Source organism: Mesoplodon bidens, assembly GCF_964165515.1.
Source record: "Mesoplodon bidens genome assembly, chromosome: 3".
In the NCBI taxonomy this organism is placed as follows: domain Eukaryota; kingdom Metazoa; phylum Chordata; class Mammalia; order Artiodactyla; family Ziphiidae; genus Mesoplodon; species Mesoplodon bidens.
In genome coordinates, this window is record NC_138178.1 from 29531479 (window position 1) to 29547219 (window position 15741).

Sequence of the window (15741 nt, forward strand, 5' to 3'; positions counted from 1 at the left end):
GGCCCGCGTACCGCAAAAAAAAAAAAAAAAAAATGGGCTGAGTTTATGATGAAAAAAAAGTGAAGATAATTTATGCCTAGAGCAGAGCCTGGCACAGCAAAGGCATCAATCCGCATTCACTCAGTTGTTGAAGAGCGACATTCTTCATTCTCCATTGGAAACAGTTCTGAAGCCCAAAGACGCAGCAGGTGGAGTGGAGTGCAAGAGGTGGAGTGTCTGTGTAGCCTCGATGTAAAGAGAGAGAGGAAGAGCACTGGTTGAGGAAGTGCATGGGACCTGTGTACGTGTCCTGAGAGAGCCTCTGCATCTGACGTGACTCAGGAGGGCCAGGAACCAGTGAAAGGGTTTAAGGAACAAGCAAGGTCAGTTGCTGTGCAGATGAATCTCTGTCACACGTCCTTGTTGATTGGACAGGCTGAGTACCCACTGTTCTGCTAGGTCCTCTCTGCATGTCACTTCCTGCCCAGGCCTCTCCTGGCGGCCTGGGCCAGATGCCCATCTTCTGCACTCTCAGGTCCCACACTCTTCACACGTTGTATCCATCCCATCCTCCTGTCTGGTTGGTTTACTGGTCTCCATCCCCAAACAGCCTTCTGTGAGAGCAGGGACTAGGTATACAGTAGGTGCTCAGTGAATAATTGAACGCATGAGTGCAGTGGTCAGTACATGCCCCTCTGTACAGTCATGTACCTACATGTTTTTCCTGAGGCCTAAGAAATGGAGGGAATGGAACTGAAACAGCAAGTAGGTGGAACCAAATGGTGGCCCTGGCTCCACTTCTGACCAATGACAGTGCTCGCTGGAAACATGCTTTCTTACCTACCATTCCTTTTCTTGTCGCCTCCGCTCTGCTCACCTGTACACACTCCCTGCCCCTGTACTTTTTTTTAAATCAGTAGTTGCACTTTTATTACAAACAGTAACAAATTATTACTGAAAATAGTGTTTTCCCAAAAGATTGCATCAGTTAATCCTCTACCTATTTTATATAGGTTCTCTTTAACTTTTTTGTTCTCAGAATCTTGGCTTTTATTGTCAAGTACATGATAGTCAATTATTTTTTGTTATTATCTGTTTTATACATATTAGTGTATACGTGTCAATCCCAATCTCCCAATTCATCCCACCACCACCACCCCCCACCGCTTTCCACCCCTGGTATCCATACGTTTGTTCTCTACATCTGTGCCTCTATTTCTGCCTTGCAGACCTGTTCACCTGTACCATTTTTCTAGATTCCACATATATGCGTTAATATACGATAATTTGTTTTTCTCTTTCTGACTTACTTCACTCTGTCTGACAGTCTCTAGGTCCACCCAAGTCTCTACAAAGGACCCAGTTTTGTTCCTTTTTATGGCTGAGTAATATTCCATTGTATATATGTACCACATCTTGTTTATCCATTCGTCTGTCGATGGGCATTTAGGTTGCTTCCATGACCTGGCTATTGTAAATAGTGCTGCAGTGAACAATGGGCATGTGTCTTTTTGAATTATGGTTTACTCTGCCTATATTCCCAGTAGTAGGATTGCTGGGTTATATGGTAATTCTATTTGTAGTTTTTTAAGGAACTTCCATACTGTCCTCCATAGTGTCTCTATCAATTTACATTCCCACCAACAGTGCAAGAGGGTTCCCTTGCCTCCACACCCTCTCCACCATTTGTTGTTTGTAGATTTTCTGAGGATGCCCATTCTGACCAGTTTGAGGTGATACCTCATTGTAGTTTTGATTTGCATTTCTCTAATAATTAGTGATGTTGAGCAGCTTTTCATGTGCCTCTTGGCCATCTGTATGTCTTCTTTGGAGAAATGTCTATTTAGGTCTTCTGCCCATTTTTGGATTGGGTTGTTTGTTTTTTTAATACTGAGTTGCATGAGTTGTTTATATATTTTGGAGATTAATCCTTTGTCCGTTGATTCGTTTGCAAATATTTTCTCCCAGTCTGAGGGTTGTCTTTTTGTTGTGTTTATGGTTTCCTTTGCTGTGCAAAAGCCTTTAAGTTTCATTAGGTCCCATTTGTTTATTTTTGTTTTTATTTCCATTACTCTAGGAGGTGGGTCAAAAAAGATCTTGTTGTGATTTACATCAAAGAGTGTTCTTCCTATGTTTTCCTTTAAGAGTTTTATAGTGTCCAGTCTTATATGTAGGTCTTTTATCCATTTTGAGTTTATTTTTGTGTATGGTGTTAGGGAGTGTTTTAATTTCATTCTTTTACATGTATCTGTCCAGTTTTCCCAGCACCACTTATTGAAGAGACTGTCTTTTCTCCATAGTATATCCTTGCCTCCTTTGTCATAGATTAGTTGGCCATAGATGCGTGGGTTTATCTCTGAGCTTTCTATCCTGTTCCATTAATGTGTATTTCTGTTTTTGTGCCAGTACCATATTGTCTTGATTACTGTAGCTTTGTATTATAGTCTGAAGTCAGGAAGTCTGATTCCTCCAGCTCTTTTTTTTCCCTCAAGATTGCTTTGGCTATTTGGGATCTTTTGTGTCTCCATACAGATTTTAAGATTTTTTTGTTCTAGTTCTGTAAACAATGCTATTGGTAATTTGATAGCACAACTATACTTCTATGTGCATATTTTGCTCAAAGAACAAAAACAGTACGACCACAGAAGAAACTCTGGTGGAATTGAGCCTGGACAGGCCCTGGTTGGTGGTGGGGCTGGGGAGTGGCAGTAGTCAGAATCCAAGAAGCTCAGTTTCTCGCACACTTGTTTCTTCTCTGTCTTCTCTCTCCAGCTTAGAGTCACGTTAATAGTGGACACATCATGTTATGATCCGACTACAGTATAGTGTTCTCGGTACCGTGAGCCAGACTCTGCCCTGAGTCCTGTAATGAACTGACTTATGTAGTCCTTGTAGCCACCCCAGTGGGCAGGCACTCTCCTTGCTTCATTTTTTTGCACATGAGGAAATTGAGGCACAGATAGGTTAAGTAATGTGTCTGAAGTCTTGCAGAGGGACTGGGATGTGAACCCATGCAGTCTGGCTTGGATCGTGGTCTCAGTTGTTACACTATTGGAAACAAATAAGCTTCCTTACAGAAAACATTCTCTTCTGTTGATTCACTTTTGCCTTTCTTCGACGTGGGAGGGGCATCCCCCCTCTGTCTACATACCTACTGTTAATTGTATCGATATAATGTGGACTCTGAGAGCAGCACGAGCAAAATGGGTCATGGCTTTTGACTTCAGGAGGGAGAAGTGAGGCAGGCAAGCATCAGTTTTTCTTAAGATTTAAACCCTGATGGAGAAAAGACAGCCTCTTCAATAAGTGGTGATGGGAAAACTGGACAGGTACATGTAAAAGAATGAAATTAGAACACTCCCTAACACCATACACAAAAATAAACTCAAAATGGATTAAAGACCTAAATGTAGGGCCAGCCACTATAAAACTCTTAGAGGAAAACAGGCAGAACAAACACTCTCTGACATACATCACAGCAAGATCCTTTTTGGCCCACCTCCTAGAAAAATGGAAATAAAAACAAAAATAAACAAATGGGACCTAATGAAACTTAAAAGCTTTTGCACAGCAAAGGAAACCATAAACAAGATGAAAAGACAGCCCTCAGAATGGGAGAAAATATTTGCAAATGAAGCAACTGACAAAGGATTAATCTCCAAAACATACAATCAACTCATGCAGCTCAATATCAAAACAACAAACAATCCAATCCCAAAATGGGCAGAAGACCTAAACAGACATTTCTCCAAAGAAGATATACACATTGCCAACAAACACATGAAAGGATGCTCAGCATCACTAATCATTAGAGAAATGCAAATCAAAACTACAATGAGGTATCACCTCACACCAGTCAGAATGGCCATCATCAAAAAATCTACAAACAATAAATGCTGGAGAGAGTGTGGAGAAAAGGGAACACTCTTGCCCTGTTGGTGGGAATGTAAATTGATACAGCCACTATGGAGAACAGTATGGAGCTTCCTTAAAAAACTAAAAATAGAACTACCATACGACCCAGCAATCCCACTACTGGGCATATACCCTGAGAAAACCATAATTCAAAAAGAGTCATGTACCACAATGTTCATTGCAGCTCTATTTACAATAGCCAGGACGTGGAAGCAACCTAAGTGTCCATCGACAGATGAATGGATAAAGATGTGGCACTTATATACAATGGAATATTACTCAGCCATAAAAAGAAACGAAATTGAGTTATTTGTAGTGAGGGGGATGGACCTAGAGTCTGTCATACAGAGGGAAGTAAGTCAGAAAGAGTTAAATACCGTATGCTAACACATATATATGGAATCTAAAAAAGAAAAAAGAATGGTTCTGAAGAACCTAGGGGCAGGACAGGAATAAAGACGCAGACGTAGAGAATGGACTTGAGGACATGGGGAGGGGGAAGGGTAAGCTGGGACAAAGTGAGAGAGTGGCATGGACATATATACACTACCAAATGTAAAATAGGTAGCTAGTGGTAAGCAGCCACATAGCACAGGGAGATCAGCTCAGTGCTTTGTGACCACCTAGAGGGGTGGGATAGGGAGGGTGGGAGGGAGACACGAGAGGGAGGAGATATGGGGATATATGTATATGTATAGCTGATTCACTTTGTTATAAAGCAGAAACTAACACACCACTGTAAAGCATTTATACTCCAGTAAAGATATTAAATAAATAAATAAATAAATAAATAAATAAATAAATAAATAAATAAATAAATAAATAAATAGGATATAAACCCATAGTTACACAGAGATACGCCCTTGCTCTGAGGCGGGTAAAGGTGTCTGGTTATTTATAATTTATTCTTCAAATATCCCACTGCTTACTGTGTTGCAGGATAGTAGTTTCTTACTGCGAAAATCAAAGTACAGTCTGTTTTAAAGAAACCAAAAGGAAAACAGAGCTTCTGTTCAGGATATTAAGAACTTATATCTGTTCAAAGACCCTGTTGAGACTGTTGACGCAGGGGTCAAAAATATGGAAGTCTTGTGAAGAGTAAGAGCCTTCGACCGAGTGCGTGCCCTCTGGGGTTGACCTCTGAGCTGCAGACCTGAGGCTGCAGCAACGGGAGCCCTTGCTCAGAGGCGTCAGCATTTAGTGCCTATCTTCCTTCCTTTTGTGCCGAGTATAATTCGTAGGTTTACTCCGTGGTCTGTGATGTGTGCCTGGCAAGAACACCATCGTTGTGGTGGTGTCACCTCAAGAAGTCAGGCTATCAGTGCTGATTCCTTGGGCCTTTTCAGTTGATCAAACCCACTGTACCAAACCATTGCTTCAAAATATTAATAAAAGCAGCTGTCATTAATGAGTGCTGCTAGGTAACAGGTACCTAGTGGCTTGCTTTGTATATTTTAACTTACGTAATTCTCACAGCAACTCTATGATTTTTGTTTCCATTTTACAGATGATCAAAGTGAGGCCTAGAGGGATTTAAAATTTTATTCAGTATTTTACAGTTAGTAGGTGGCAGAACCAGCATTCTGATTCCAAAGCCTGGACTCTCACTTCAGTATTCTTGTGTTTTCCTAGAACTTTGGGCATATTTTATATTGCTGCATCCCTTGTAGCTTCCTGCCAGTAAGACAGAATTTCAGCTTGTGAAATTAACTGGAAATATAAACTTTGCAAGTTTCTTTCCAGAACAGTAGACGGAAAAGTTGTCAGAAGTCAGAAAGTAGGGTCAGGTCCATCTTTCAAGCCAAGAGAGGAGAATGAGTGGATTTACAAACTTACTATCCGTAGTGCTTAGTTTAGGAAGAGGTATTTGCAAAACATAGAGATACACAAGGAATGGCTGCATGATGCTTATGCTGTGGTATTAGGCTTTTAATAAGCTCTTCTAAGGAGGTAATATTTTCTGTTTCTGCAGCACTGTATGACATAGTAAGTGGTTTATTACCATTTTCACTATTTTTGAAACTCTGCTGAAGAAGTACATGTTATTAGCATGTCAATTTGTCTAACACTATAAATGTAAGTACCCCAAAAATTCTTTACTAGCCAGAGTGATCTGTTTATTCCATGCTACGTGAAGCTGACCGTAAATATCTCCTTTCTCTGAATAGATGGATACTTTGAGAATGTTTGAATGAAAGACCTAGGCTGAATAAGCTGTGAATGCTGCCACAGAGGAAGGAAGGGCAGATGAGAGGATTTTACTTAGTTTTGCTTCCTGCTTTCAAACGTGGCATAATCAATTTATCGCCTCTCAGACCTGAATCCACCTTCATGGCCTTCTCAGGGAAGAATGGATCTAGGCCCTTGCATTGTCTTTGTCAGCTGACTTGATGTGCAGCTGTTAGCAGAGGAGGTGGAGGCCTTTCAGCAGGAGTGGTTCTTGGTTCTTGCATGTTGCTGGCTTCTGTGGCCCCTTCACTGTGCACCAGCCAGCAGTTCACCCAGCATGCCCTGTACAGCTCTGTAGGGATAACTCTGTGATACACCCCTGCCCTGGAGGGCGGAGGTCACATTTGGTTTCCTGGCAGCACGGTGCCTTTCATTATGCTATGAAAGCTTTCAAATCTCTGCCTTTTTTCCTACACCCTTGCCATGTTTGCCCTGCCTAATTCAGTGCTTCTTGATCAGACTGGCTTCTTTCCTCTGTGCTTTGGTAACATCAATGCCACCGTGGAATCCGAAACTAAAATCATGTTCTGTGTCCATGGACTTGCAGTCTGCCACTTCCCAGCCCCGTCGTGGGAAGTGTGGGATGTCTTTGACCACTTTTTGGTACTTGTCTCCATTGACGTTAGAAATACTAGAAAATAGCAGTTCCCTTTCCTGTAAAACTAAATGTACAGCTCTTGAGGCATATTGTTTCCTCCTGGTATTTAGTTTCATCTTTTTCTGTCCATTTGTGCTTCAGACCTTCCCTGGACCTCAGGGCTCATAATGATCAGCAGCTCTTGTTGACGCCTTGTGTGGCCGGGAGCTCGACTGCTCTGTCACCCTGCCCAGCACCTCAAACGAGTGGGAGACTCCACTTCTTATTATTTCCCTTCCTCAGCTTTCATCTAGTTCCTAATTCACATGGCTGGGTAAGAACTGCATCCAAGACACTTGTAATTAAGGTTTTGTGACACTTAATCAAATGCCTTCGTGGTTCCTGCATCAGAGCTACTGATGTCACTCGTGGATGCGTCCCGTCAATGATGCTGAGCTTTCAAGGGAAGATTTGCTGTGTAGCAACCTGCTTATCCACATTTTCCTAAAAGTTTTTAGTTTCGTGAGGTCTTGTAGGATTGATCTGGGTTTTAGGCTAAGAGCTGTGAACGTATTCTCAGCTAATACCCCTTTTCCAGTCTTCTTAATTGTTGATCCAGACGCCCCTTCCTGGAATCCAGGGCACTTGGAACTGCCGAGGGGCCTCCCCATGGCACCCGATGACACGTGTTAGTTCTCACAGAAGATAGACTTCATTGTGTCCCCTTTGCCGTGTGGTCCAGTCTTACTCTCTCCTCTCTTCCTGCAGCTGTTAGACATGTACAACTGGCAACAGGGGGAACTAGGAGAGCTCCCAGCCTTGTTGAGGATGGAAGGGAGAAGCCACATTAGAAGAACCAGGAGAGTCGCACGGTGACATGGGTTGGTTTTCTCCCCCGACTAATCATCATATTTCGAAACATCTTTCCAAAAAGATCTCTCCATCTAGTCACTCTCCAGAGATGTTAGTGGTCCTTTTTTGGTTTGGATATTTGGGTTGGGAGTGGGGAGTGTTGAGCACTGAAAAGCTTACAATGTGGAGGTAATTCTGATCCTAACATTTCATTCAACATTGCAGTGAATGCTTTTTGCCCTAATTACACTGTGCACCCCAGAGGCAGCTCTTCAACTTCAGGGCCGCGCATCTCTTTCCATATCTTTGCCTTGTTTTGACTGGGTGAGCATGCTCTCTAGGGGTCTTCAGTGATCACGCCAGCACTGCTCTCTGGGGAGGGTCATCCTGGTATTCCACCTACCATCATTATTCACCATGTTGTGTTATGGACTCTTCAGGGTGCTATTTATAGATGTTTTAAATGTTTCTTATGCCATTGTTTTGCAGTTAAAATAAGACATAGAGTTGGCTTTTGAAAAGAATTAGTTACTTTATCAGTTTATGTGTTGTTCAATTTTGCTGTACAGTAAGCTATCCAACATCTTAGTGACTTAACAGCAACAAGCACTTATTTCTGACTCATGGCCAACTGTGGGTAAACTCTTTACCTTCTGGGGCACAGGCCAGTAGTGACTCCTAGTTTGGGCATGTGAGTGTCTTTGTGATTGAAAATATTCTTGTTTTACTATTTTCTTTCAATTTTGTGAAGAAAATTTAGCACACTTGTGTTTGGTTTTAGCAGTTTTTTTAAATGTGGGGAAAAATCCACACTTCTTTAAGATGTACCTTTCTTATCCATATTTTCTAAAATGATTGTTTTATGTTAAAAATATAACTTTTATCTGATTGCAAAAGTAATTTATACTCAAGACAAAAAACCTTGCATATATCTAAAAGAATGAACAAAAAACAATACATTGTAATTTTGTCACCCTTACATGACTGCTCAATATTTTGGTGTAGTTCACTGAACTGGAAAGGAAGGGGTAAAACTATATTTACAGACACCATGATGGTTTATTTTGAACATTTTAAGAAATTTACAAAACTAGTAGAAATAATGTGAATTTTGCAAGGGCGGAAGGGAGAAATTCAGTATATAAAAACTAATTGTATTTGTATATACTAGCAACAAAAATTGTAAGTGAAATAAAAAAACAGTGCTTTTTATAATAACATCAATAACATCCAGCATTTAGGAAGACTTCCTCAGTGAAAGTTACAGAACATTGTTGGTAGAAATTAAAGGAGAAAAAAAATGGAGAGATCCACTGTGTGTTCATGGATTGGAAGACTCAGTATTAAGATAGTCTCTCTACATTGATTTATAGATTTAACATGAGTCTAATCAAAATCCCAACAGAGTTTTTGTAGAAATTGACAGAGTGTTTCTAAAATTTCCATGAAAATGAGATCAAATCTGGATAGCCAGAACAAACTTGAAAAGAACAAAGTTGGAGGACTTGCACTACCTAATTTCAAAATTTATGATAAAACTACAATAATCTTCCTTATCAATATCCCAATGGCATTTTTTGCAGAAATGAAAAAATTCTAAAATTCATATGGAATCTCAAAGGACCTCAGATAAGCAAAACAATCTTGAGAAAGAACAACAAAATGGAGGCCTCACAATTCCTGATTTCAATATAAATTACAAAGGTACAGTAATCAAAACACTGTGGTACAGGCATAAAGACAGGCATGTAGAATAATGGAATAGAATAGAAAGCCCGGAAATACACTCTATGTATATGGTCAGATGATCTTGGACAAGGCTGCCAAAGCTGCACAGTGGGGAAAGGATAGTCTCTTCAACGAACAGTGTTGGGAAAATTGGATTTTGTTTTGCAAAAGAAAGAGGTTGGACCATTATCTTACACCATATACAAAAATTAACTCAAAATAGATTGTAGACCTAAATGTAAGACCTGACACTGTAGAATTCTTAGAAGAAAACATAGGGGGAAAGCTTCATGACATTGGATTTGGCAGTGATTTCTTGAATATGACACCGAAAGCACAGGCAACAAAAGCAAAATTAGACAAGTGAGATTGCATCATACTTAAAACTTCTTTGCAGCAAAGAAACAATAGAGGGAAAAGGCAACCTATGAAATTGAAGAACATATCCTCTTGTATACATCTGATCATGGGTTAATATCCAGAATATATAAATAACTCCTACAACTCAATAACATTAAATAACCCAATTTAATAATGGGCAAAAAACTTTAATAGACATTTCTCCAAGGAAGATGTACAAATGGCCAATAAGTCCATTAAAAGATGTTCAACATTGCTAATTACCAGGAAAATGCAACTCAAAACCACAGTGAGATACCACTCACACCCATTAGGATGGCTATTATAAAAAATTTTCTTAAACAGAAAACACATGTTGGTGAGTTTGTAGATAAATTGTAACACTTGTGCACTGTTGGTAGGAATGTAAAATGGTGCAGCAGCTATGGAACACAGTATGGAGCTTCCTCAAAAAATAAAAAATAGAACCACCATATGATTTATGAATTCTATTTGGATATATATCCAAAATAATTAAAGCAGGGATGCAAACATATTTCTACACCAATAGTCATAGCAGCATTATTCACAATAGCCAGGAGGTCAGAGCAACTTAAATATCCATCAGTGGATGAATGGATAAAGAAAATATGGTGTGTATATATAGTGGAATACTACTGAGCCTTAAAAGGAAAGGAAATTATGACATTCTACAGCATATTCTTTTTTTTTTTTTTTTTTTTTGTGGTACGTGGGCCTCTCACTGTTGTGGCCTCTCCCGTTGCGGAGCACAGGCTCCGGACGCACAGGCTCAGCGGCCACGGCTCACGGGCCCAGCTGCTCTATGGCATGTGGGATCTTCCCGGACCGGGGCACGAACCCCTGTCCCCTGCATCAGCAAGCGGACTCTCAACCACTGTGCCACCAGGGAAGCCCCCTACAGCATATTCTTGAGGACATTTTGCTGTGAGAAATAAGCCAGTCACAGAAAGACAAATACTGTGTGATTCCACTTATATGAGGTGTCTAAAATAGTAAACTCATAGAAACAGAAAATAGAATGGTGGTTGCTCAGGATTGGGGGCAGGGAGGTGGTGAGTTGCTGTTAGGTGGGTGTAGAGTTTTAGTCATACAGGATGGATGGGGACTTCTGGGGTTTGTTGCACAATAATGTACTTGTGGTTGACAGTATTGTGCTGACCACCTGAAAATTGTTGGGAGGGTGAATCTTATATGTTTTTTTTGTAAATACTCTAACTGAAAAAAATATATAACTAATCAACATAGCAGAAGGATAGACAAATGGATTTACTGTACCAGATGGAGAGTTCAAAATTATACCCATACACACATGGTCAGGTGATACTTGACAAAGGAGCTAGGGCAATTTAATAAGGAAAGGAAAATTTTACAACAAATGGTACTTGAAAAATTAGATAAGCATGTGGGAAAATGTGAACACAAACCTCCACTTCCACTACTTAGAAAAATTAACTTGAGATGGTACCTAGACCTAAAAGTAAAAGGTAAAAGTATAAAGCTTCCCAAAGAAAACAAAGGAGTGTATTTTTTGAAACTTGGGGTAGGTAGAAATTTATAGGCAGGATTCAAAAAGCACTAGCTAGAGAGGAAAAGATAACAAAATGAATCTCATGAAAATGAAAAATTTCTCCTCATCAAGCACACTATTAAGGGTTTGAAAGTTGAGCCATAGACTTGGGATGAGTATTTTCAAAACATATATCTTAAAAAAAAGCTTGTATCCATAATATATAAAGAACTAGTATAAATCAGTAATAAAAAGGCAGCTCAAAAACTTGGACATATACTTCACAACAGATGATATGCAAATGTCCAAGAAGTCCAGGAAAGGTGCTCAACATAAGCCATCAGGTAAATGTAAATTAAACTTCATGATTCTCCTTCACAACCATAAGAACAGCTACTATAGAAAAGATTGTACCAAGTGCTGGTGGCAGGATTAGAATCTCATGTGTTGGTGATGTGGATGTTAAATATTATAATCACTTTGGCAGTTTCTTTGAAATTTAAACAGAATCTTACATAGTGGGAAAAGTAACATCTTTACTTTGGAAGAACTTGATGGGCACCATCTTAATCAAGGACCAAAGTTAACACCATCAGTAGAGGACAGACTTCTCTGGAACCCCCACTGAAATGCATGGTCTGAATCTAATCATGAGGAAACATCAGAAAATCCAAGTTGAAGACAATCTACAAAATAACTGGCCTGTATTCTTTAAAATGGTTTCACGAGAGGCAGAAGCTGGGAAACTGGTCCAGATCTAGGAGGGCAAAGAAAATCTGATAAATGCACGCATCCGTGGTCCTGGACTGGATCATAGACTAGGAAGACAAAATAACTGCAAAGGAAGTTACTGGGCTAATTGGCACTATTTGAACATGGACTTTGAATTAGATAATAGTACATCATTGTTAAATTTCCTGATTTTGAGAATTTACATTATGTAAGAGAATATCTCTGTTTTTAGGAAATACTTTGAAATATTTAGGTATAGAGGAACATGGTACCTGCAATTTATTTTCAAATGATTAGGAAAAAACACACTTACATAAAGAAAGCAATGGGGTCAAATGTAAGTGGTGAGTTTGGGTAAAAGTTATACGGGAGTTCTGTACTATTCTTGCAGATTTTCTGTAAATTTGAAGTTACATCCAAAAAATTCAAAAGGAGAAATATATAAAACAAAGTATTTGATATGTGGGGAATTAGTGTACTCTCACCTCATTGATGAGCCCTTTAGTTTTATTCAGTAATGTGAATACAAGTCATTCAGTCATCAGTTTTTAGTCTAGGAGTTTAAGAAAAAGAATGACCAGAAACTAGGTTTTTGTCTTAAAGTACTTTGAGTCCAGTTGAGGAGAAAAGAGCAGTGCATACACAATCTGAACAAAATAAAATAATAAATAAATTCATTGTGTTTGGTATGTGATATGCTCTAAAACACGTGTTGGCAGATACTTTCTGTAAAGGGCCAGATAGAAAATATTTTTAGCCATCATGGTCTCTCACAACTGCTTAGCCCTGCTTTTATAGTATGGAAGCAGCCATAGACAATACACATATAAATGAGTGTGTCTCTGTTCCAGTGAACATTATTACAAAGAGACTGCAGACTTCATCTGGCCCAAGGGCTGGCCTATATTTACCCCCACTCTCAAATGTTAACAGGGTGGAGTTTTCGTAGGAACAGCTAGAGAATAGGGTGGTTAGTGGTGAAGGGTGTGGGCTCTGGAGGTACTCACACCTGGGTTCAAACCCTGTCAATGCTACTCACCAGTTACATGACACTGGGGGGAGCTTCATACCTTTGCTTTCTCATTTGTGAAATGGGAATAATAAGAGTGGCTCCTCCCACAGAGCGTGTAGAAGATTGTGGGTGTAGTAGTATCCTGACTGCAGACTTCTAACTGGTTTCCTGGCTCCTACTCTGATTCTCCTGCAGTCTCCTTCACAACATCCAGAATGAGCCCTCCAAAACGGAATCAGATCATGTCATCCATGCTCACCCTTCTTCCCTCATGCTTCCCTGTCAAAGTTAGAATGGGAGCCAAGCTCTGTAGGATTCCTGTAAAGCCCTCATCCTGGTGAGTTCCTCTGCTGGTGTTGTGTGCATTGTGCCAGCACCATCCTCATTCACAGTGCAGGGCCTTTGAGCTGGCTTTTCCCTCTGTCTTGGAGATTCTCATCTTACTATTCAGATTTCACAGTAAGAGAGAGCTCTTCCCTGGCTTCACAGTTAAAGTAGGTACTCAATCTTTTTATCTTATTTTCAGTCTTACCCCGTTTGATTGTTGTCTGTCTTTAACCCTTTAGAAAGTGAGCTGCATGAGACACAGTACCTTGTCCACCTGATTCTCCACGCCAAGCCCTGAGGACACCACCTTACAAAATAGGCAGTAAAAAATCATTTGTGGAGTTAACATAATGGGTTAATATACACAAAATACCTAACATAGTGAGTGCCCCATAACTGATGTTTGGAAAGTGTTAGCTAAAATCATTACCATACAGCCTGTAAGGTGTACATACTTACCTTAACAGAACATTAAAATGAATTAAGAAGCTTGAAAATGTGACCCGTGAAGAAATATTTGAAGATCAATGTCCTTTCACTCTAAGAAAAGAAAAATCACAACGATTTACATCCAGTATCTGATTATTTATACAGATGTAGGGTAATAAAATGAACAGTTAAAAGTCTGTGAATGAATTTGAATGCCTTTTTCCTGGAGCTTTCAAACTAGCAGGTTTACACTTATTTTCCTTCCTTCCCCACTCATCCATTTGTGATAGTTTCTGTAGGATGATAAACTCTTTCACAGGACCAGAAAGAAAGCAGAAAAGCTTGGGGCCTTCGGGCTGTCCCTGAACAATGGAGTGATTGAGCTCTCGCTTTGTTTCAGACGTCCATACAGAGGCTGTCCAGGCTGCGCTCGCTAAACACAAAGAAAGGAAGATGGCAGTGCCTATGCCTTCCAAACGCAGGTCCTTGGTTGTGCAGACCTCGATGGACGCCTACACACCCCCAGGTGAGCCGCAGGCCCCGTCTGCTTCATGAAGTCAGTGCCAGCAACTGCGATCTTTTTAACTTTCAAAATCATGGTGCTATAATTCAGATTTTGAGAACCAGAAGTCCAGAAATAGTAAATACGCTCTAAATAAAACTTGGAAGGAAAATTGGCATGATTATGTATATGTCTATATAAATAAGTGTTTTTAAACTTTTCATTTAGACTCATAAATATGATAGACTTTTTTTTTAAATCCTATAAAATTTTATTTAATTCTTCACAAAGCAAGAGAAGAGTTTGTACATCCATCCTTCTAACCGAAGCTGGATTTCTCTTCTGCTTAGACTGGTGTATGCATATTCTCAAGTCTTTAAAATGTCAGTAGGTTGTAATGTTCTGTTAATAAATTGAATGAATTGAAAAATTTAGGCAGTTACTTAAACTGGTGTCATCAATTTTTCCTGTGAAGTGCAGGTAGTATTTTGGGGTATCACAGCTGCTTGCTCTGCTATTGTGGTGCTGAAGCAGCCATGGGCAACATGTCAGTGAAAGGCATGGCTATGTGTCAATAAAACTTTAGTCACAAAAACAGGCAGAGGGTTTGGCCCACAGGCCTGCCAACCCCTGATCTAAATGGTTGAAGGTAATATCCCATTTATATTTCTGCTTTTGTTTAATCTTGAATTTTATATAACTACCTAAGATCTCTACTTAACTCTACCCAAATAATTGTAATCTGTATCTCATGATCTTCAAAACTGAAGTGAAACATGAAGTTAAACATCCAGGTATCTATTAGAAACATGAAAGATTGAACCTAATTTCCTTGATTTTTTTCTGTATGTGTTTCTGGTTCCAACATTATTCATGTCGTTGTTGCCACTCTGTCTTTTCTGCAGATCTAAGTTACCTGGCACACCCCTTTGTTCATAAGAGAAATTTAAGGTGCAGTAAGAATAGTTGAACATACATAGCATTTTTTGGAGTCTTTTGAAGTTAGTCATGAGTGTTTGCAAACAGTGAGGGTAATAGAAGCACACACTTCAACTCACAGATGTGGTCAAGTATATCCAATACTGCTTCAAACAACTCTTAAGTCTTCAACTTTACATGCCTTTAAAAGTGAAAGTACTGAGCTTTGTAAGACAAAACTTAAATAATATAAAACTTAGTTGTTTTGTTTTGTCGTAACAGATAATACCACAAATGTTCTTTATCTCAAGAATATAATATTCTAATAGGAAAGGGTGTCCTTTTTGCCAATTTCCTTCCTTTTTGTTGAGCCACAGCATGTATTTTGGACTCTTTTTAAATCAGCATAATTAATATACTTAATGCTATTTAGTTTATGGTTGTAATTTGCCAAAATTTATAAGTGGCGAAAAATTTTATTTTGTATGTGTTTATACAACAAACAGAATGGACTTACAAGAATAACAAACCCCACTTGAAATATATTTTAGCCAACTCTTTGAAACTAGACAGTATTCAGGGAGATGGACATTTTTCTGAGCCACTTTTTATGGGAAATGTTGAGTCTGAAGTACAAGGTGCAATGTGATTAT

General features: G+C 39.4%; 1 protein-coding gene across 4 annotated transcripts in view; it reads left to right on the top strand.

The window, feature by feature from the left end:
* DIP2C (disco interacting protein 2 homolog C) overlaps positions 1-15741 on the top strand; it is a 359289-nt gene that overhangs the window by 196482 nt on the left and 147066 nt on the right. For all 4 annotated transcript variants that reach the window (XM_081228458.1, XM_081228459.1, XM_081228460.1 and 1 more), the window contains one exon: positions 14069-14194. In XM_081228458.1, coding sequence (XP_081084584.1) covers positions 14069-14194 — 126 coding nt within the window. The remainder of the gene's footprint in view (positions 1-14068; positions 14195-15741) is intronic.